Source organism: Anomaloglossus baeobatrachus, chromosome 7 (genome assembly GCF_048569485.1).
Source record: "Anomaloglossus baeobatrachus isolate aAnoBae1 chromosome 7, aAnoBae1.hap1, whole genome shotgun sequence".
Taxonomy (NCBI): Eukaryota; Metazoa; Chordata; class Amphibia; order Anura; family Aromobatidae; genus Anomaloglossus; species Anomaloglossus baeobatrachus.
This window is the reverse complement of record NC_134359.1, coordinates 91024238-91048923: the sequence shown is the minus strand read 5'-3', so window position 1 is coordinate 91048923 and position 24686 is coordinate 91024238. Positions and strand designations below refer to the sequence as shown.

Genomic DNA, 24686 nt, shown 5'->3' with positions numbered 1-24686 from the left:
ACACACATCCGATATAATTTTAAGTATAAGTAATCTTGTACTTTATATATATTATAGATTATCTTATAAGTATAAGATTGAAGGGGTTTTTTTTCTCCAAAATTAAAAGTTATCCCCTATCCATAGGTGGATAAACTGTTTGGACCTAAAGTGATCCTGATAAAGGGGCTCCACAGAACTCTGTGTGAATGGAGTGTAGGTTGAGTATGTGCACCGCTTCTCCATTAATATCCTTCCACAATGAACAAAGAAGTGGTGTGCCTACTGAACCTCTGCTCCAATCAGACTGGATTCTGAAGAAAGAAGCTTATAATCCCAAAAATAAATACAATAAGGGTATGATCGCACTTTGCTTTTTACCTGCTTTTTCAACTGCAGCGTTTAATGCCAAAATGGATGTGTTCTGCTTTTCAAGCAAAGTCTATAGAAAAGCCCGGACGCCTGCCCTGAAGGGGCACAAGGGAGGGCAACATGACTGAGGAGGGATGCTAGGCCTGAGGGTTAGCAAGGGGTTAAGGTGTAGGGCATTTTGTGCGGGAAAAGTGGGAGGTGGAGTTATAAGTGCTGTGGGGCCATGTAATTGGTCAAGGGGTTGTCAGTTGTAGGATAGTATATATAGGGCCGAATTATGAGGTGGGAGGTTCATTCACTACCTGGAAGACGTCCGGAATTGTGCTCGGTCACAGCAGGACATGTTAACGTGGGACCCTGCTGTGGTGGGTCACAGCAGGGCATGTTAATGTGCTGGGTGTCTTCGAGCCGGTGTGGTGCGGCTGAGGGCACATGGTGGAGCTGGTGTTGCAATCATGTACAACGGGACTCTTCACCTCCTTTGCTGGTGGTTATGTTTTATGGAGTTATTACTATATTTATGAATAAAATGTTATTGATTATTTTGGTGATAATAAACGAGGCTGCTGTGGCCTTTTACATCCAATGTCACGCAGTCTGTGTCTTATTTTGGGTTGAGAAGCGGTAATAGGTGGATAACTGGTTTGGGTCAGTACGGCAAGATAGGGCTGCCAGTCAGACGTTCCTAAGGCTATGTGCCCACGCTGCGGAAAATGCGCGGATTTTGCCGCGGATTTCTGGCAGAAAAGCCGCGGATTTCCCGAAAATCTGCAGCTCAGGCACTTCCCAGCCATTTCTATGGCATTTTGGAAATGCTGTGCCCACGCTGCGGATTTTTCCGCAGCGGATTTCGTGCGGATTTTAATCCGGAAAAAATCTGCAACATGTCAATTATTGTTGCGGATTTTCATCCGGATTTTGGCTTTAAAATTGGGAAAAAAAAAAAATCCGCACCAAAATCCGCGGCAATTCCGCGGTAAATCCGCGGCAAATCCGCACCTTTGTAAAGGTGCGGATTTTGCGCGAAAGCTGCGGATTTTGATGCAGAAAAATCCGCAGCTACATTCTCCCGTGGACACATAGCATAAGTCAGGGAATTTGGGTTTCTTGTCCGCACTATGCAGTTCAAACTGCAGCCTTTTTGTTGCAGAACTTTGGTCAAAAACAGCAAAACCCAAATGGCAAAAACAATTGACATGTCAATTGTTTTTGCCATTTGGGTTTTGCACTGCAAAGCTGAGTTTTTGCTCTAATTTCTGCCACAAAAAGGCAGCATTTTGAACTGCATAGTGCGGTTTAGAAACCCAAATTCCCATAGACTTTGCTTGAAAAGCAGAACACATCCATTTTGGCATTAAACGCTGCAGTTGAAAAAGCAGCAAAAAAGCAGGTAAAAAGCAAAGTGCGTTCTTACCCTAAATCCAGCTTAAAGGGGTTGTTCACTACTTAGACAACCTTTTCTCAATCACCCTTTTAAAATAATAACACTTATACTCACTTCTGGTGCCAGTGCTGTTCCAGCTGTGTTGGCCCTGTCTCCCAGGATCACATACAAGTGTTATGTCATGCAATCCCTGCTGCCAATCAACGGCTGCTTCACTCTCCCACCTTCAGAAGTATCACATACATCCGGAGGATGTGAGAGCAGCAGTGCTCATTACTTTCAGACGTAACTGATTTGTCCAAAGGTGAACAGTTGTTGATTGGAAGCAGGGATTACATGACGTAACAATTGCTACAGTGACGACATTGCTGGAACAGCGCTGGCACCGGAAGTGAGTACAAGTGTTGTTTTAAAATGGGGAAAAATACGTATTAAGAAGGGATTGTCCAAGTAGTGGAAAATCCCTTTAAGTTATTCCCTATGCCTTGAATTGGAAATAACTTTTAATGCAGGAAATATTTTAACGGCTGAATTGCCTGATTAAACTCTGATTTCAGTGAAACAGTGATATACTTTTTAGTTGGTAATGGTGGTTAGAATTGCTCACTTTGGCCATACATTTTCAATAATGCCTAGCAAACAGGAAAAGCTTTCTAGAAACATTGTTGCAAGGAACTAAAGATCTCTCTTCCGATATTTCAGACAATTTCTTTGTAGCGGTGTCATTAAAAAGATTATGCATTGTTACACTTCAGCTACGAAATGTTCGTTATGATTGAATTTGTCAGTTTTCATTAATATAAGTGATCCTAGGTACAAATGAAAACTGAGCAGTGTAACATGACACATTAATCATAACAAAACTAAACTAAGAAATTACATTCACATTAACTATATCTCCTGTTTTGTTGTGAGCATAAATACTACAGGAAAGTCAATTTGCTTTATCCTACCGTTTGAGGAATGGATCTCAATGCTTCCGCTATATCCATTGCCTTATGCATAGGAATCTCAGACACCATCGATCCCAGGGAGAAAACCACAAAGCCATGTTCACCAGAACTATTCACCAGCGTCTCAAACTCCTGAATAAGAGAGAAAAATGCAAGGTTAATGATGTATACTTAGTATAAGATCAGTAATGGAAAATGTTGCAGGAACAAATGTTGGCGTATTAGCACTAATCACTGTTTAACGTTCTAGAATAATTAATCCGGTTCCAGGTTCTGACAGCCGAATGTGATCAGTTGCAGAGCTGCACAGCCCAGATCTGTTAACCATATAGTGTCCACAGTCAGGTACTACACATCCGCCTCTATTTGAATAAATGGGAGTGAATCTGCACTATCCCGCTGTTGCCCTTATAAAGTTGATGGAGCTGTATTGTTTTCCTTCACAATTGATGACATCTGGGCAACGCTCTGCCAGCACTGGGAACAGCTGATCTGGTATTGATGACCTCATCAATATAAATATGGACAAACTGATAAAAAAAAATAATTAGTTGCATTGGTAGGTACAAGGATTGCAGTCACACCCAGGCTCTGGAGCCTAGGAGGGCCCAAAAGGTCCCGTTAGCCAAAATCACTAGACCGGTCAGATCAAAGTGTGCATGCGCAGGAGTGAAATGAAGGCCTCAGTGTGGATGACCTACGAAGCGTCATGCACAAGGGGCTGGGAAGGAGGACAGCAATTTCATAAGATAGAAGAGGCACCGGACACCGATCGAAGTGGACCACCCCCTAAGTGAGTATAATAAAAGTGTTTTTTATGTTATACAGCATGGCCTGGGCTCTTATATACAGTATTTTCGAATGCAGTATATAAGGGCTCACTTGTGGCGGCTGCAGCTCATGAGGGCAAAACCTAGTGACAGGTTTCCTTTAATGTGCTTGTGCAAAAACTTTATATGAAGTAACCACAAGATGGCAGCCTTAGTCAGATAGTGAAAAAAAATCTGTAACCTTGAGAAATATATACCGTACCTCAAGCACATACTTTTTCCAATAGTGCAAAGTATAAATATCCTCATTTGAGTAGATTGCCAGCAACTATCAGGCTAAAAAAATGCCTATTGTACATCCAGAATAATTTGGACAGTTGAGGTTAATGGCATTTACACTAAAGATGCGTTGCTGACCAATACTTACTGACTGTACGATCTGTGTCCCCTACATCCATCTTGACGCTCGTTTCGCAACTGGCTTCCTCAGAGGAATCCAGCTGCAAAACGCGTGTCAAGGGGGACTTCAGTAGGTATTGGTCAGCATCACCTCTTTAGGCTAAGTTCACACAAGGCATCTTTCGGTACGTTTTTTGGTGCGTTTTTGAGGTCACAAAGATGCACCAAAATGCATGCATTTCCTTCTCCCAGCAAAGTCTATGAGATTTTGATTTTGCTGTCTATGTGGCGCCCCTGACCTGGTCAGGCACCACTGAGTACTGCACCCATGCTGGGGACAGTACAATACAGGTAATCCAGAAGGCTGACCGAGGTGTGACTACACAGGCGCATAGTGATCAGGTCTCACACATGTACCTATGAGAGGACCCCTGGGGATCCCAGGAGGGGGAAAAGCCTTCACCTCCACTGGAATAGTGGAGGGGGCCAAAAGCCTCCATCTCCTCTCAAGGGGTGTGGTAAGAGAGCCTGGTTGCTAGGTGGCGTAGGCAAGAACAGGAGAGGAGGAGCAGTGAGCCGGTTCAGTGCAGAGTCCAGGGAGCTCAGAGAGGAGCAGATCCCGTGGGCTGCTGTAGTCTGACAGCGTCCGCGCAGTGGCTACCGACGGGGGAGAACGGTCACCTAGGAGGGCTACCCGAAACCCATCTCCAGCTAGAGAGAGAGCACAGAGTGGGAAGTAAGGAGACTGCTAGGGAGAACCAGGCCCAAACGGGCGGCAGATCCCGGAGCGGGGATAGATCCACCTTTCCTTGCTAAACCTGCCGGTGTGGGGCCCTCAAAGCCCACACCACAACACCTAAAAGCCGCAGCCACGTAGCCACAGTTAGGGCCCATAGTTCACAGGAGGCAAGCAGCTGGAGTGATCTGGCCCAGGCGACAAGCAAACGGCAAACGAAGGGGAGAGAGGCTTCAGCAACTTCCCTGGGTGACCCCCATAGGGACTAAAAGTCGGGGTTACCCCAAACCACCAAGGGCTAAGGAAGGCGAGTTGGTAGTCACCATCAGAAGTCAGCCTGAAGGACACCTGGTTCCCATCTGGTTCATCCCAGCTACGCCCGGGCTACTCACCCTGCCATCAACTGTGAGTAAAGCCCCTGAAAGACATTCTGCTTGTGTGGAGTTATTCTGCGCCTTGTGGTTCTACACACCTACACCGGGCCCTGGGGCTTGCCTCACTCTCAGGAGGCTATCCCAACTGACTGCACACACCATCAGCCCCAGGCGACCCTCAACCTGCAGTGGCGGTCCCCACTGACCGCAATACTGAGAGTGGCGTCACGACAAATAGAAGATTCCCTACCTGTGACGAGATCCAGCCGAGTGGAGTCCTTGAAGGTAATGCACCGACACTACACCTGTGGGGCTTCACATCTACACTGGGCATCTTTGGCTGCATTTTTACCGTGTTTTTGAGCTCTTCCAGTCAATAGATTTGACTTAAAACCACATTGGGCAAAACGTGGTAAAAACGCAGTGCGTTTTTCTTGCATTTTTGATGCACTCAAGATGCACTGATAAAAAGATGCTGCATGTGAACATAGCCTTAAGGCCGCTTTACACGCTGCGATCTCGCTAGCGAGATCGCTAGCGTGATCGCTAGCGTGCGTATCCGCCCCCATTGTTTGTGCATCACGGGCACATCGCTGCCCGTGGCGCACAAAATCGCTTGGACCCGTCACACTACTTACCTGCCTAGCAACGTCACTGTGACCGGCGAACCGCCTCCTTTCTAACGGGGCGGTTAGTTCGGCGTCACAGCGACGTCACTAAGCGGCCACCCAATCGAAGCGGAGGGGCGGAGATGAGCGGGACGAACATCTCACCCATCTCCTTCCTTCCTCATTGCCGGCGGCCGCAGGTAAGGTGAGGTTCCTCGCTCCTGTGATGTCACACATAGCGATGTGTGCTGCCGCAGGAACGACAAACAACATCGTACCTGCAGCTGCAACGATATTTGGGAATAGGGGAGCATGTCAACAATTAACGATTTTGCATGATTTTGCGACCTTTTTTGATCGCACGTAGGTGTCACACGCAATGGCATCGCTAACGCGGCCGGATGTGCGTCACGAATTCCGCTTTAGCGATGTCGCTGCATGTTAAGCGGCCTTTAGTGTAAATGCCATTAATCTCAACTGATAGTTGCTGTCAATCTACCCAAATGACAATATTTATATTTGCCACTATTGGGAAATGTAGAAATCGCCGCTATGTGCTTGAGATATATATTTCTCGAGGTTAGAGAACTTTTTTCACTATCTAACTAAGGCTGCCACCTTGTGTTTGCTTCATATAGATTTTTTTTGCACAGTAATTCAATGTCATGAGTGACTAACCAATTCCAGGTACATACGTTGCTTTTTGCTGCTACTGTTAAGATATTTTGCCTCATGTAATTTATGGCATAAGCAGTTTAACTCCTTGTTATCAGTGTCTAATTAATTCAGGTACATACTTTGTATTTTGCTGCCGCCTTATATAAGGAACCTTTTCTGAATTATCAGACTTTGCCTAACCAAACGATTTTCAATGTATATATAACAAATCTGGCACTAAAGGCCCCGTCACACTAAGCAACATCGCTAGCAACATCGCTGCTAATGAACAACTTTTGTGACGTTGCTAGCGATGTTGCTGTGTGTGACATCCAGCAACAACCTGGCCCCTGCTGTGAGGTCGTTGGTTGTTGCTGAATGTCCTGGGCCATTTTTTAGTTGTTGCTGTCCCGCTGTGAAGCACACATCGCTGTGTGTGACAGCGACAGAGCAACAACTAAATGTGCAGGGAGCAGGAGCCGGCTTCTGCGGAGGCTGGTAACCACAGTAAACATCGGGTAACCAAGAAGCCCTGTCCTTGGTTACCCGATATTTACTTTTGTTACCAGCCTCCTCCGCTCTCACTGTCAGTGCCGGCTCCTGCTCTGTGCACACGTAGCTGCAGCACACATCGGGTAATTAACCCGATGTGTGCTGTAACTAGGAGAGCAGGGAGCCAGCGCTAAGCATTGTGCGCTGCTCCCTGCTCTGTGCACATGTAGCTGCAGCACACATCGGGTAATTAACCCGATGTGTGCTGTAACTAGGAGAGCAGGGAGCCAGCGCTCAGTGTGTGCTGCTCCCTGCTCTCTGCACGTGTAGCTGCGTGCGCTGGTAACCAAGGTAAATATCGGGTTGGTTACCCGATATTTACCTTAGTTACCAAGCGCAGCATCTTCCACGCGGCGCTGGGGGCTGGTCACTGGTTGCTGGTGAGCTCACCAGCAACTCGTGTAGCCACGCTCCAGCGATCCCTGCCAGGTCAGGTTGCTGGTGGGATCGCTGGAGCGTCGCTGTGTGACATCTCACCAGCAACCTCCTAGCAACTTACCAGCGATCCCTATCGTTGTTGGGATCGCTGGTAAGTTGTTTAGTGTGACTGGACCTTAAGCCCTTTATTTATATCATAATCATGTTCAGTACGAATAACCATTGTGCCTTTCATGATTGATCTTGTGACGCAATCAAAGGATTTTGTATTACACTGTCACTGTAGATAAAAAACTTAGGAGTGTATGTTATCAAGGTTGCATCTTTTTACTGCTGTTTGTTTGTTTGAATATGTGATTTTTCCATACTTTTTCTAAACAGTCTGTTTTTCCCTTTTGGGTGTTTTGCTTGCAATTGACTCGAATGATTACAGGCAGTTTTTTGTCTTGGGTACCTCCAAGTGTTCCCAAATTCTGTAGCATTTACATTTACCAGCAATACATATTTACTGTGAAATCGCACTTATTTTCACATATTAGCTACACTTATTGTTATTGAATGGAGCTAATGTTGAAAACACAATAGAAAAACACAAATAAAAACTACCCATTTTATAAGGATACTCACAAGCGTCAGGTTTTTCTTATTGGAACAGTCGATACCTCCTATAAAGACCATATTGGGCATTATTGGTCTACTGAACTCAAACACAAAATCATATGTTAGGAGCCATATAGATGACTGGCTGTAGAGGTCTACCATAGAAACCTCTTTCTGTAGAAACTTCGAAGCCAAGTGTCCATAGTCATTATAAAGAAACTCACAAAGAAAGCCATCAAATACCCGAAGGAGCATGTTTTTTATCCTTTGAAATAAGCTCATACGATCAGTATAGACGGTGAAGAATCTTGGCACATAAGAAGGAGGACTTGGGCACTGTGTGGTCTGCTGGTCAATGCCACATGGAAGACTTCTCAAAAAACTCACAGATGGAAGTCCTAGATGTTCCGCTATAATATGTCCACAAGGAAAAATAGGAGACAGCAAGGCGGCATCAAACATTTGTCTTCTCAAGTAGTCAATAACGTCTTTGTTCTGAAGCAGATGTTGGCACGTTGTATGGAGGAGGCTGCTGATATTACCTATTTTTTGAAAGGTTTTGACTATTCTTTTCACAGGGGGAAGCTCAGCAAAAAAATCATTGGCAGATCTTGTGAGATAGTCCTTAAGTTGCTCTGTTGTATATGGTACTGGGAATGTTTTCAAGATGTACTTGCTCGAAGCTTTTACATGCAGGTTGCTTTCTGGAACCAGCACCACAATCTGATGTCCTTCTTGTCCTAGTTTCTCTGCTAAAGGTACCATACTGAGCCAGTGACTTCCATCCATAGGTATTACCAGTAGTTTCCCAGCATTTGAACAGGGGAGCGATCCAAGACACAAAATAAAAATCAATAGAGAAAAAGATCCAACCTTCTTTGGCTCCATAATGAAGAAATGAAAGTCTTTCACCTCTGCTGCTGTTAAAGAACATCCATTATTACATTGTGTGGGATTTGCTTACCTTCAACCCATTGTGAAACCATTTGTTCCTGTCTGTTTGTTATCTGTCTGCAGGAAGGGGAGGATTGTGATTAACTAATTTATAAGTTGGTCAACAATGGTTTACTTGAAAGAGCATCTGTCACCTACATTTTTCTTTTACATACGAAAAACAGATATTTTTTTCTTTGTTACAATTTAGGCCTTGTGCGCACTAGGCGTTTTTGCCGCGTTTTTAGCGGCGTTTTTTACCGCGTTTTTGTGCTGAAAACGCAGTGACATTGCTTCCCCAGCAATGTCAATGGGTTTTCATAAGTGCTGTCCGCACACAGCGTTTTTTTTTAGCTGCGTTTTTGTGGTGACCACAAAAACGCAGCATGTCAATTATTTCTGCGTTTTTCACTGCGTTTTTCACCCATTGAATTCAATGAGATGTTAAAAACGCAATGAAAAATGCATATAGCCGCGTTTCTATGACTAAAAACGCAGCTATAAACGCAAGGGGTGGGTACTACAGTGACGTGTACAGGAAGAGGATTCCTTCTGTTGGTAAACACAGAAGCGTGAATCCTCCCGGTACTGTCACCGCTGCTTCCACCTCCCGTCCTGTGCATGTCAGCTCCGTGCGGCGCCATGTCTGGGCGGGAGGTGGAGGCAGCGGCGACAATCAAAGTGAACAGTAGAAAAAAAAAAAATGTCATGTCATATATACTCACCTGTCCGCAGTGTCCCGGTGCCATGCCCGCTCCCAGCTCCTCCCGGTCCCGCCGCTCCGGCTGTGTGCAGTCTCCCCGGGGCAGGACCTTGCTTGCAGGACCTGGCGGTGGATCACCTGATGCAGTCACCTGACGCATCAGCTGATCGCGGTGACGCGGGCGCCCGGCCGGCTATCAGCTGATCCTGCCGTCAGGGGACTTCATCAGCTGATTACCGGCAGCTCTTGCAGCGATCGGACGGGATCAGACTCCTGTCCAATCGATCGCTCCAGGAGCTGCCGGTAATCAGCACAGCACATAAGTGAGTATTATTATTTTTTTTTTTTTTCTACTGATGCATCAGCTGATTGTATAAAAGCCGATTATACAATCAGCTGATGTGTGATGTGATTCACATCCTTGAACCTGACAGATCATCTGATCGCTCTGCCTTCCAGCAAACCGATCAGATGATATTGGATCCTGATTGGACGGCGCGGGACCCTAACCCAGGATTACTGCGGAGGGGGGTTCTTTATTTCAATAAAGATGGAGTCACTAATTGTGTTGTGTTTTATTTTTAATAAAAATATTTTTCTGTGTGTTGTGGTTTTTTTTTATCTGTACTAGAAATTCATGGTGGCCATGTCTAATATTGGCGTGACACCATGAATTTCAGGCTTAGGGCTAGCTGATAATATACAGCTAGCCCTAACTCCATTATTACCTGGCTAGCCACCCGGCATCAGGGCAGCCGGAAGAGTTGGATACAGCGCCAGAAGATGGCGCTTCTATGAAAGCGCCATTTTCTGGGGTGGCTGCGGACTGCAATTCGCAGTGGGGGTGCCCAGAAAGCATGGGCACCCTGCACTGTGGATTCCAATCCCCAGCTGCCTAGTTGTACCCGGCTGGACTCAAAAATTAGGCGAAGCCCACGTCATTTTTTTTTTTTTAATTATTTCATGAAATAATTAAAAAAAAGGGCTTCTCTATATTTTTGGCTCCCAGCCGGGTACAAATAGGCAGCTGGGGGTTGGGGGCAGCCCGTACCTGCCTGCTGTACCCGGCTAGCATACAAAAATATGGCGAAGCCCATGTCATTTTTTTTTTCTTTTTGGGCAAAAAACTGCATACAGTCCTGGAAGGAAGATGCTGAGCCTTGTAGTTCTGCAGCTTCTGTCTGCTCTCCTGCATACACTAGTGAATGGAGGATGCTGAGACTTGTAGTTCTGCAGCTGCTGTCTGCTCTCCTGCATACACTAGTGAATGGAGGATGCTGAGACTTGTAGTTCTGCAGCTGCTGTCTGCTCTCCTGCATACACTAGTGAATGGAGGATGCTGAGACTTGTAGTTCTGCAGCTGCTGTCTGCTCTCCTGCATACACTAGTGAATGGAGGATGCTGAGACTTGTAGTTCTGCAGCTGCTGTCTGCTCTCCTGCATACACTAGTGAATGGAGGATGCTGAGACTTGTAGTTCTGCAGCTGCTGTCTGCTCTCCTGCATACACTAGTGAATGGAAGATGCTGAGACTTGTAGTTCTGCAGCTGCTGTCTGCTCTCCTGCATACACTAGTGAATGGAGGATGCTGAGACTTGTAGTTCTGCAGCTGCTGTCTGCTCTCCTGCATACACTAGTGAATGGAGGATGCTGAGACTTGTAGTTCTGCAGCTGCTGTCTGCTCTCCTGCATACACTAGTGAATGGAGGATGCTGAGACTTGTAGTTCTGCAGCTGCTGTCTGCTCTCCTGCATACACTAGTGAATGGAGGATGCTGAGACTTGTAGTTCTGCAGCTGCTGTCTGCTCTCCTGCATACACTAGTGAATGGAGGATGCTGAGACTTGTAGTTCTGCAGCTGCTGTCTGCTCTCCTGCATACACTAGTTCTGCAGCTGTCTGCTCTCCTGCATACAATGAACATTTTGAAGAAGGAAATGACATCAGACCTTTTTTTTTTTTTTTTCATCAACAATCTTTAATGGCATTGTGCACTGATTAAAAACGCAGTGAGTAAAAACGCAGCAAAAAGCATGCGTTTTTGCCGCGTTTTTTTTAGCCGCGGGTGCGTTTTTTAGACAAAAACGCACATAAAAACGCAGCGTGAAAAAAACGCCTAGTGCGCACATAGCCTTATTGTTCTATTCTATGACTACCATTTCTCCAAAGTGTCCTAGGAGCTGTTTTTAACATAACAACGCTGCATGTTGGTCTGCTTTGACCTACTCATTTATATAGCGCTATTAATTCCACAGCGCTTTATAGAGGTGATCACCACTGTCCCTATTGGGGCTCACAATCAAAATTCCTTATCAATATGTCTTTGTAGTGTTGAAGGAAACCGGAGAACCCGGAGGAAACCAACGCAAACACGGGGAGAACATACAAGCTCCTTGCAGATGTTGTGCTTTGTGGGATTTGAACTCAGGACTCCAATTCTGGTGCTCCAAGCAGGTATGCTCCACGCTGTCCTCCCCTGCTTCTGGCCGACACTCACATACATCATGTGTGATCTGATGTGTGTGGGTGTGCGATCTGATGTGTGTGGGTGTGCGATCTGATGTGCGTGTGTGTGTGTGTGTGTGTGTGCGATCTGATGTGTGTGTGTGTGTGTGTGTTACTCCACAGATCCTTGATGTGTTCCACTGCAGGTTCTCCCATTTGGTGTCTGGTGAGTATGATTGCAGGGTCTTCTATCTTCTCTCTTTTGGGGGTGTCTGCTTTCTGTAATGAAGTGTCCTGTAGTACTCTTTAACTTTTTTAGCTACATGAACATTTCATTATTGAACCGCAACTAGGGCTTATTTTTAGGGTAGGGCTTATATTTAAGCCAGGGGCGTATCTGGGGGGGGGGCTGGCGGGGAATCTGCCCCGGGCGCAACTGTGAGGGGGGTGCTGTCGGGCGCCTGATGCAGCGCTGTGAAAGTCTCCACGTGGACTGCAGTTGCCGCTCTGCAGTGGGAGCCCCTATTTTCTGAGCGCGGCGGTCACACTGACAGCCGCACTCATAGAAAGTGCAGCACGCGGCTCCCACTGCTCAATTGTCCTCGTATCTGTCAGACGCGAGGACAAGTGAAGCGGTGATGCCTGGCGCTGACTTCTGGGTCAGAGTGACAGCTTTCATGTGATCATGTCAGCTGATCACACTGCTGACCCGGAAGTCAGGCCCGCAACGCAGAGGCGGCAGAGAAACGCTGATACGTGCTCCACTGTGGAGCTGAAGACATGGACGGAGGAACATTATGGGGTGAGGGGGGAGGTATCTATGCACACGGAATGGGGGGACAGAGGGTGGGGCGAGGGAACTATCAGTGGACACATTATGAGGGGATAGAGGGTGAGGAGGGGGCAATATCTAAAGACAGTATGGAGGAGAGAGGATGGGAAGGGAGCAGTATCTATAGATACAGTAAGGGTGAGGGGGAACGATCTTTTGACAGTATGGTGGGAAGAGAGGTTGGGGAGGGGGAAGCATCTTTGGGCACAGTATGGGGAGAGAAATGATGAGGAATGATTTATGGGCAGAGAGATGATGAGGGATGATGTATGGGGAGAGAAATGATGATGGGTGAGGTATGGGGAGAGAGATGATGAGGGATGATGTATGGGGAGAGAGATGATGAGGGATGATGTATGGGGAGAGAAATGATGAGGGGTGATGTATTGGGAAAGAAATGATGAGGGATGATGTATGGTGAGAGAAATGATGAGGGATGATGTATGGGGAGAGAAATGATGAGGGATGATGTATGAGGAGAGAGATGATGAGGGATGATGTATGGGGAGAGAGATGATGAGGGTTGATGCATGGGGAGAGAGATGATGAGGGATGATGTATGGGGAGAGAGATGATGAGGGTTGATGTATGGGGAGAGAGATGATGAGGGGTGATGTATGGGGAGACAAATGATGAGGGTTGATGTATGGGTAGAGAAATGATGAGGGTTGATGCATGGGGAGAGAAATGATGAGGGGTGATGTATGGGGAGAGAAATGATGAGGGATGATGTATGGGTAGAGAGATGATGAGGGTTGATGTATGGGGAGAGAAATAATGAGGGATGATGTTTGGGGAAAGAAATGATGATGGGTGATGTATGGGGAAAGAAATGATGAGGGATGATGTATGGTGAAAGAAATGATGAGGGGTGATGTATGGGGAAAAAATGATGAGGGGTGATGTATGGGGAAAGAAATGATGAGGGATGATGTATGGGGAAAGAAATGATGAGGGATGATGTATGGGGAGAGAAATGATGAGGCATGATGTATGGGGAAAGAAATGATGAGGGGTGATGTATGGGGAGAGAAATGATGAGGGGTGATGTATGGGGAGAGAAATGATGAGGGGTGATGTATGGGGAAAGAAATGATGAGGGATTATGTATGGGGAGAGAGATGATGAGGGTTGATGTATGGGGGGAGAAATGATGAGGGGTGATGTATGGGGAGAGAACTGATGATGGATGATGTATGGGTAGAGAAATGATGAGGGGTGATGTATGGGGAGAGAAATGATGAGGGGTGATGTATAGGGAGATAAATGATGAGGGATGATGTATGGGGAGAGAAATGATGAGGGATGATGTATGGGGAGAGAGATGATGAGGGTTGATGTATGGGGAAAGAAATAATGAGGGATGATGTATGGGGAAAGAAATGATGATGGGTGATGTATGGGGAAAGAAATGATGAGGGATGATGTATGGGGAAAGAAATGATGAGGGGTGATGTATGGGGAAAAAATGATGAGGGGTGATGTATGGGGAAAGAAATGATGAGGGATGATGTATGGGGAGAGAAATGATGAGGCATGATGTATGGGGAAAGAAATGATGAGGGGTGATGTATGGGGAGAGAAATGATGAGGGGTGATGTATGGGGAAAGAAATGATGAGGGGTGATGTATGGGGAAAAAATGATGAGGGGTGATGTATGGGGAAAGAAATGATGAGGGATGATGTATGGGGAGAGAAATGATGAGGCATGATGTATGGGGAAAGAAATGATGAGGGGTGATGTATGGGGAGAGAAATGATGAGGGGTGATGTATGGGGAAAGAAATGATGAGGGATGATGTATGGAGACAAAAATGATGAGGGATGATGTATGGAGAAAGAAATGATGAGAGTTGATGTATGGGGAGAGAAATGATGACGGGTGATGTATGGGGAGAGAAATGATGAGGGGTGATGTATGGGGAGAGGGAGGATGCGGGGTGATGTATGGATAGAGGGAGGATGCGGGGGGATGTATGGGGAGAGGAAGGATGCGGGGGGATGTATGGCGAGAGGAAGGATGCGGGGGGATGTATGAGGAGAGGGAGGATGCGGGGGATGTATGGGGAGAGGGAGGATGCGGGGGGATGTATGGGGAGAGGGAGATTGCGGGGGATGTATGGGGAGAGGGAGGATGCGGGGGGATGTATGGGGAGAGAAATGATGAGGGGTGATGTATGGGGAGAGGGAGGATGCAGGGTGATGTATGGGGAGAGGGAGGATGCGGGGTGATGTATGGGGAGAGGGAGGGGTGACGTATATAGACATGGTATGGGGAGCAAATGGGAATGAAAGTTTGCGGACACAGAATAAAGAGTGACATGGTATGAGGAGCAAGTGGGCAGGATGTGGAGTTAAGTGGAAAAGTATATGGACACGCACGAGGTAGTGAGGAAGACAGTAAGGGATGAGAAAAATGTGAGGGGGCACAGAATATAGACTGGGTAGTGGAGGGATGTGGTATGGAGAGGGGGCAGAATTGGAGGACAGTGTGAGGCCATAGCGAGGAGGGGGTGGGATGAGAGGGCATAGTATAAAGACTGGGCAGTATAGGGTGATACAGTGAGAGCACAGTGTGAAGAGTAGTATGGAAAGGAGAGGAAGTATGTGGGGCATGTAAGATAACAGGGGCAGTGTGTGGGTCATATTTTGTGCAGAGAACACAGTGAGGGGCCATTATTTGTTCAGGGGCACAGTGTAGGGCAGATATTTGTAAGTAGAAGTATTATAATCATTCTGCTATTTTAGGGGCATCGTGATGGGATGTGCTGCAGATGACCGGAGAAGATGGAAATCTGCAGAGATGAGATGTGAATGTGAAAAGTCATCATAGCGTAAGGACAAGGTGAATAGAAAGAAACAACTCAGAGGCAACATCATCTATAAGGTACCTGAATGTAAATATTTATTTGTGATACTATGTCCCATCATTAGGCCTTGGTCCCACTTGTGCATTGCTTCTGATGTGAGCACAATGGGACCCACAGTGATCAGCTGTTCTTGGTGCAGGTGGCCGGAAATGCTTATTTCTGGATCTGCTCCGTCCTTTGATAGTGTCTGCGGCCGGGTACTGCACATTCGCCTCATTGATTTTAATAGGAACCTGTTGCCACTATCAGAAGACGGAGCAGATCCAGAACTGAGCACTTCCGGCCACCTGCCACCACCAACATGGCACCTAGAACAGGCGATTTTTTTGGGGGTGCCAGGTGCCGGATCCCGACCAATCAGACATTGGTGACCTATCCTAAGGAAAGGTCTTCAGTGTTAAAGTAGTGGACAATCTCTTTAATAAAGTCTTGTGCCGTCTGACAAGTTAAGGGTTACTATGTTTTTATTTATGTTGTTAGGAGCATTAAAGGGGTTGTCCAAGTTTGTGATGAGTCTGCAGTCACTCTGTGTGTCAATTTATGTGACTGCAGACTGCTGAATTCTCAAAGTGTGCACACTGCACGCTGTCAGGATTCTCTGATGCCGGCAGTGACAGTGGGAGGATATGAAGCTACAAGTATGCAATTTACATAGATGTGGTCATGTGCTGAACCTGCATGGTGCATGGCCTCGCTCAATGAAAATGAATTGACTGAGGCTGGACACATCAAACCAGAATGTGGCCAGAAGTCTACAAATCTCATACTTGTGCTCCACTCTCGTCACTGGCACCAGAGAATCTTAAAAGTGTGCAGAGCATGCGTTATAAGAAAATGCTGAAAATTCCTGCTAGGGTTTATTTTCGAAGTAGGGTTTTTTTGGGGGGGAAACACGATAATAAAGCCTGGGAGAAATATACAAATAATTATTTTTTATGTGTCTCAGAAGATAATCTACTTATCATCATCATCATCATCATCATCATCATCTCAAAAGCTTAAAATCAAGGCTAAACCTGTAAAACAATTGGCTGTAATAGAAGTCATCTGTCACAACAATATACGTATAGTTACTAGGCTGAAACAATGGCGCCAATTGCACAACAAAGACAAGTTACCTGGTTTAGTAGTTTCTTGTTGGCACAGTTGATGCCTCCTATAAAAACCATATTGGGCATAACAGGCTTGGGAAAGTCAAAGACAAAGTCTGTTTTAAGAAGCCAAATTGAAGCTCTCCCATAAAGGTCCATAGCTCTGACATCTCGTTTCAAGAACTCTGTGGCCAGTTCGGCATAAGGAGAGTACAATATATCAAATATTACAAAGTCCAAAAATCTTAAAAAAACATTTTGCAGTCTCTGGGTGAAGGTCATGTGGTCAGTGTAGGTGGAAAATAATTTGGGTACATAGGAAGGTGGGGCAGGAGACTGAGCTGCATTTTGTTCTATCCCAAAAGGAGCACCCCTCATGAAGAACACAGAAGGGATAGAGAGATATTCAGCAATGATCTCACCACATGGAAACACGGGGTCACTCAGCATGGCATCAAACTTGCCTTTTTCTAAATATTCAATGAGTGTTTTATTCTGAAGAATAGTCTTGCAGGACATTAGAAGCCAACTTGTTGCATCCGTTAGTGTTTTGTATACTAGGCGTATCTTCTGAGGAATCGTCTTATGTTCAAACACTTCTTGACTCACTTTCGTAACAAGGTCTTCTATACTTTCTTTCCTGAGAGGCACGTGGTAAGATTGCACAGCATAACCCAAGTCTTTATTAATGAGATTAGTTTCTGGAGTGATCACAACAACTTGGTGACCTTTCTTGGACAAGCTGTCCACCAATCCTTGCATGCTGAGCCAGTGGCTTCCTTCTTGTGTCATCACAAGTAGTCTCCCACATTCGGAGAAATTGAAAGTAATCAGGAAAAACGTAAAAAATGCAAAAAAGGACTTACAAAGCTGGCCACTCATATTTGCAGTCTTCAGCACAAAGCTCATAGAAATCTCCCAGGAAAGGCGTGTACCGGCAGTGGGACGGCTTTACATTTTGTTTCACTGTTTGTTTTCAGTGATGACAGATCGGTAAAATGTGGAGGTTGACATGCTCCAGCTAGGAGGGGAGAAATGCTGAAGATTCCAAAGAAAGTGATTTTTGGCAGCGTTACTGCAAAAACATTCCAGGCGTGCAGTAATTCTGTAGCTGGAGGCAACACACAGAATGTATAACAAAAACTAACTCCACCTAGGATGAGAACTGAATTGAATTATGTTCCTCATATTTTTATACTAGATATACCTCCCTTTCAGCTTATGCTACAGTAAGGCTGTCCTCACCTGACCTGTATTAAAGGGATTTTCCAGTTTCCGAAAACCTTTGTTCCTCAGCTGCAGTTTGCTTTAGAAAAAAAAAAATCTGTGATTTACTCATCCTCTCTCGGTCCAATGCTAAAGCGGGCTTTACACACTGCGATATCGGTCCCGATATCGCTAGTGTGGGTACCCGCCCCCGTCTGTTGCGCGACACGGGAAAATCGCTGCCCGTGCCGCACAACATCGCCCAGACCCGTCACACGTACTTACCTGCCCGGCGACGTCGCTGTGACCGGCGATCCGCCTCCTTTCTAAGGGGGCGGTCCGTGCGGCGTCACAGCGACGTCACTGAGCGGCCGCCCAATAGCAGCGGAGGGGCGGAGCTGAGCGGGACGTAACATCCTGCCCACCTCCTTCCTTCCACATAGCAGCCGGGAGGCAGGTAAGGTGAGCTTCCTTGTTCTTGCGGCGTCACACGGAGCGATGTGTGCTGCCGCAGGAACGAGGAACAACCTCGTTACTGCTGCAGTAATGATTTTTGAGAATGGACCCCCATGTCACCGATGAGCGATTTTGCACGTTTTTGCAACGATGCAAAATCGCTCATCGGTGTCACACGCAACGGCATCGCTAATGCGGCCGGATGTGCGTCACCAATTCCGTGACCCCAACGAGTTCGCATTAGCGTTGTCGTAGCGTGTAAAGCCACCCTAAGTCTCCATCAATGCTCTCAATTTCTGTTGCTTGTACCATCAACTTTGGCAAAGCCTCTGAGTTCACTAATTTGCTCCTGCGCTGTTGATGTGATGTCAGCAGTGCAGAGAATAAGGGGCACTTTGCACACTACGACATCGCAAGCCGATGCTTGCGATGCCGAGCGCGATAGTCCCCACCCCCGTCTCAGCTGCGATATCATGGTGATAGCTGCCGTAGTGAACATTATCACTACGGCAGCTTCACATGCACATACCTGCCCTGCGACGTCACTCTGGGCGGCAAACCGCCTCCTTATTAAGAGGGCGGGTCGTGTGACGTCACAGTAACGGCAAATAGCAACGGAGGGGCGGAGCAAAGCGGGACTTAAACATCCCGCCCACCTCCTTCCTTCAGCATAGTCGGCATGAGCTGCGGTTAGCAGGTAAGGTGATGTTCCTCACTCCAGCGGCTTCACACACAGCGATGTGTGCTGCCGCAGGAGCGAGGAACAACATCGTACCGTCACAGCAGCGTAATTATGGAATCCCCCGACTCTACACCGATGATATGATTACGACGATTTTGCGCTCGTTAATCGTACCATCTAGGATTTACACACTACGATGTCGAGAGTGACGCCGGAAGTGCGTCACTTTCGACATGACCCCACCGACATCACACCTGCGATGTCGTAGTGTGCAAAGTGCCCCTTAGTGATGCTAAGAACAGTTGTAGAGGCTCAGTGCTGGACCTGGGAAATGTGAGTACAGCACAGTTTGCTTTTCTTTTTTTTTTTTTTTTAACTTAAACTTTTTCTTGTTTAAAACAAGCTGCAACTGGGGAACTGGAATTTTCCTCTTTAAAAGGGAGCCAGTTATATTAGATAACACTATTAGCCTGCAAATCTAGGATTAATCTGCAGGTTAATAGTGTTAAAAATGTAGCCTTCACACTATATTGAAAGTGCAGTTCCCAGCAGAAAATTAGCTTTATTCTTCCATGTATGGGGGCGGGTGTGTTCGCTCATGCAATCACACGATAGATCGTCCCGTGTGACGCCGGCATAAGACACAGCCACACATATTTATCACAATTCTTGCCAATTTGGTATATTTGTCATGGACTCACATGAACCAACAGGTGAAGGTTATCTTATTTCTCAACAATGAACAGAGTTAATCATCACTGGAGATAATGGCCAGGATTGCTCTCAGTGAGGGGGTCACTTACATCATTTAAATGACATGCAACAAAACTAGGTGGACATGCCCTCCAAAATTCTAGGAAAGCTGGGTGAGAACTGCATGTACAGATGGGACACTGAATAATTTCCCAAAAATGTAAAGGACTAATGCCGGCGTCACACGGTACGATATATCGGGCGATATGTCGTCGGGGTCTCGTCGTTATTTACGCACATCCAGCATTGTTAGACATATCGTAGCGTGTGACACCTAGGAACGATTGTGAACGAGCAAAAATACTCACCTTATCGTTGCTCGTTGACACGTCGTTCATTTTCAAAAAGTCGGTCCTCCTTCTGTGCTCCGGTTGTTCATCGTTCCCGTGGGAGCACACGTCGCTCCGTGTGACACCACGGGAACAACAAACACAGCTTACCTGCGTCCCACCGGCAATGCGGAAGGAAGGAGGTGGGCGGGATGTTATGTCCGCTCATCTCCGCCCCTCCGCTTCTATTGGCTGGCCGCTGTGTGACGTCGCTGTGACGCCGAATGTCCCTCCCCCTTCAGGAAGAGGATGTTCACTGCCCACAACGAGGTCGTCCGGGAGGTAAGTGCGTGTGACGGGGGTTCACAACTTTGTGCGACACGGGCAACTAATTGCCCGTGACACACAAACGACGGGGTCGGGTGCGATCGCTCATGCGATCGCACGATAGATCGTCCCGTGTGATGCCGGCATAAGACACAGCCACACATATTTATCACAAGACGTGAACTCATTTGCCGTGGAGATTTTATGTTTTCAGAAGAAATGTTCTTCAAAGTGCCACCAATAAAAAAAAAATTGTATTTGTAAATTTGTATTTACAAATAATTAATTTTTGCATTTGTAAAGTTTGAAAATTTTAGGCTGTTCAGTAATTAAATATTCTAAATTAATATAACAATACACAACTGTTTGTACACAACATTATAATTTTGCACATAATCATAATGCATAATCACTTAACACTGTGAGTTGATAAAAGTTTCTTAAAACTATATCTAAAGGGGGCGTGGCTTAGCTGGGGAAGAAGAAGGATGCACATGGAGGAGCTCCTGCATCTCAATTTGTAATCTAGTGACATCCAACGCCGATCCTTAAGAAAAAGTGGCCCCAAAACAAAATCCATCTCCCTACATCTGCTGTGGAGCCAAGGAAAACAACTTTGGAGCGTTGTGGAGACTGAGTGAGTAGCAGCCTGATTACAGTGCTGAAGCCAGGGCCTAAAGTAGCAGCCATACCAACCATACAACTACCAGTCCCCAGAGACTAGGAGGGTGCAGCAGCACTGCGATTTACTGACAGACGAAGCATTGCTCCAAGCTCCCTCCTGCCCCACTGCCTGCAGGGACTGAGGGAGAAGGCCAGAAGAGAGAGGGCTTGCTAGATGTATGGGAGCAGCTGCCATTAGAATCCAGCAGAGAGGCACAGCACCTGCACCACTCCAACCTCCCTCCCCCCTTCATTTCTCTTGGCTGGAGCTAGAGAGAGGGGCTCTGGAGGAGAGGAGACCTGCGCCCAAGGATAAATATCACCTAATTGCTCCTGGATTGGGTTGCCACCTGAGAGAGTGGGGACCCAAGTTCCCCCTGCACCACCATTTGTAACGCTGTGAGGAGAGGGAGAGAGACTGCTGATAGCAGAGCACAGCAGATAGCTACACCATCAATCAGCAGAGGTACCTGGAAAACAGGAACAGAGACACTGGCCTGGGATCCACTCCTATACTGGGGTTTACAGAGAGGAGGGGAAGGCTCAGGGAGAGGAGACAGAACTGTAAGGGGTTAAGTTCCTAGGACAGCACCAAGACCAGAGCAGCCTGCTTCCCTCCCCCGTGCTCATCTGGACAATAAAAAACCAGCACAGGGGAAATTTAACTCATCCCAAGCTGCCTGTTGCTGGATCGCAGATGCTGCTCACCCCATGTTAATGCAGCAAAACGTAAGTGGCTGGACATAAAACCCCTCTAGGTTATACATTGATATATAAAAAGTACAGCTAGAGCTGACGATTCTAAGCATACAACAAACAGAAGCTCCAGTATAAGGTGCAAGAACAATGTGCAACAGTGGTGAACAGTGACATCTAGTGGTCAAGATAAGAAAAGGGCTGCAGCAGCTGAGATATAGAAAGTTAAAAGGGGAAAGGAAAAAAAAAAAAAGAGGACAAGCTTACTCCAAATGCGTTAACCCAACCTACTTTCTCCCAGCAAAGTTCTATTAAGACCAGGTCTAGAAAATGGGGAAAAACTACAAATTACAATTTGACGAGCCAAACAAAACCCTGAAAACTCCAAAGAAGAACCAGGAAGGGGATAAATCTAAAAAACAACACACCCAAGAGATGTCAGCACAAAAATCCAGACAAGCACCAACCACCAACTTCACACTGTCAGACAGTGATGAGGATGAAGAGACACTAAGCAGAAATGCCAATCTCATGGAACATATCAAAGCCCTTCCTACAGCAAACTGCATCAGAAACCTATTTAAGGAATTCACGCAGACCATAAAAGAAGAGATGGCTGAACTTAAAAGTGACATAAAACAGATCTATACAAGAGTTCATACCCTTGAAAACGACTTTGACCAAATTACAACGCACTCAGAGAGAGTGACAGAAATCCTGATCGACAAACAAAAAGAGATCTTCTTGCAAAAACTTCACATAGATGATCTCGAGAACAGGTCCAGAAAGAATAACCTTCGAATTTGAGGATTACCAGAATCAGTAGAAGACAAAGACATTCACACAGCCCTTACACAGATATTTAATACTCTACTTGGCAAAGAAGAAACCATTGACATAGGGTTAGAAAGAGCCCACAGAGTTTACAAACCCAAAACTGCAAACTGGGATAAACCAAGGGATGTTCTATGTTGTTTACAAAGCTTTAAAATAAAGGAACAAATCTACCAAAAAGCGAGATACACCCGCAAGATTGAATATGAAGAGACAGAAATACAAATCTATCAGGACCTTTCAAAGCTCACTTTAGATCTGAGAAGACAATTACAGCCCTTAACAAAAACACAGAGAAAAAAATATAATCTACAGATGGATGTTTCCTTTTGGTTTAGCCATCTCCTTTGACAACAAAAATCTAATAATCAGAACTCCAGACGATCTTCCCTTTGTCCTCAATAAGTTGGACTTAATGCATATAAAGATACCAGATTGGACCTCCGCTGAAGATTTCCTTCACTTGCCTGCACTACCTAAACGTGACAAATGGACCACAACATCACCACCCAGAGCAAGTAAAGTGAGAAAACTGAATCAGGGGCCAAAGAAGACTCCAAGAAAACGACAAGGGGAACAAGATGAAAATGGATGATGACTCTCCAATACCTTTATATACCTGACCTCATCATTCAAGTTTAAGAAATACCCTGATGAGAAACGGAAAAGAAAAGATATTCATATAAAAAAAAAAATCTTCTTTTTTTTTTTTCCTCTCTCTCTCTCCCTTCTCTCCCTCTGTTAACCTTCCACCCAACGTTTTCGTTCGGGGGAGGAGGAGACAATTGGAGAGAAGTCGTAGTTTTGTCTAAGTTTACCACATGATTGCGTACGTTCCCAATTCAGTTCCTGTTCTAAAGACATTAAATTTGTTGAAATAGAGACATCGGGACTTAGTCCTCTTTCTATCTGCCTGTGATTTGTGCATATCGTTCAATCAAATCACAATTCTACAAAGAACTCTCTTGGACGCTCATGACCTCTATCCTCATCGTTCAAGCAACAGAACCGAAGACCATTGGTTGTAACTATACAAATATGGAATGTTTGCTTTAATTGGTTATTATTTATCATTTATAACTGACTTGTTATCTCACCCTCTTACATTACATTTACTGATAAGACTTAGGCTAAGTTCACACATCCTGTGTTTTCAATCCGTCAGGTCCGTCAGCAACGGATCAGTCATTTTCAAGATGTCAACTGATGCAACTGATGTGTTTTTCACAGGATTCCTTTCACAGGAATCCTGTGAAAAAACGGATCAGTTGCGTCCGTTACATCCGCTGTGCGTCCGTTTTTTGACGGATCAGTCATGATCCGTCTGTGTTTGGGACAGCCCAGTGGGCGTGCCAAGCATGCTGGGCATGCTCAGTAGAGCATGACGGAATCCTGCGCTGGATTCCGTTGTAAGACGGATTACGACGGAATCCAGCACCATAGACATGCATTACAAGCTTGACGGATGGCGACGGATTCCTGCGCGGCGCGTTAATTTTGACGGCCCGAAAAACGTTACATTCTGCGTTGCTCCCCGCTCGGCGGTCAGTCAAAAACGACGGACCGCAACGCAGCGGATGCAACGCAGGGTCATCAGTCGCAATCCGTCGCTAATAGAAGTCTATGGGGAAATACAGGATTCCTGCAAAATATTTTGCAGGTTACCGTAATTCCCCAAGGCGACGGATTGTGACTGATGCAAAACACAGGATGTGTGAACTTAGCCTTAGCTGGGAGATAGTGCCCCCTAGTTCACTTCACTGAAAGTGTCAAGTACATATACTGTCTAAAAGTACTACATCCTAGGTCCACGCCCCCACGGACCGGAAAATCCACTAATGCAGATTACATTGAAAGGGATTGGCTTTGCTTACCCTATCCCTTCCAGCTGCAAATTTTCTTTGTTTTTTCATTTCTCAATTTGAGAAATCCACAACGTCTCAAGGCTATGGCTAAGAGACTCAAATATCTCACACTCTACCCTATACTAAATCTTTTTCACCCTTCCCAGATACCTACCCAAATTTCAAAGATAAATTATCAATTATTTCATGGTAACTATGGCTAATCTTAACTTTATAACGTTCAATGTTAAAGGCATGAACATCCCCCAAAAAAGATCACAAATACTGAGCTATCTTAACAAACACCAAATAGATATCGCTC

At 45.9% G+C, this 24686-nt stretch overlaps 1 protein-coding gene across 6 annotated transcripts in view; it reads right to left on the bottom strand.

The window, feature by feature from the left end:
- Positions 1 to 24686, bottom strand: part of LOC142245118 (UDP-glucuronosyltransferase 1A1-like) — a 195460-nt gene that overhangs the window by 8113 nt on the left and 162661 nt on the right. For 4 of the 6 annotated variants that reach the window (XM_075317468.1, XM_075317465.1, XM_075317467.1 and 1 more), the window contains exon 2: positions 2689 to 2820. In XM_075317468.1, coding sequence (XP_075173583.1) covers positions 2689 to 2820 — 132 coding nt within the window. Of the gene's footprint in view, positions 1 to 2688; positions 2821 to 7789; positions 8543 to 16661; positions 17636 to 24686 lie in introns of those variants that run through there. The other 2 variants (XM_075317463.1, XM_075317469.1) reach the window with 2 other exon arrangements.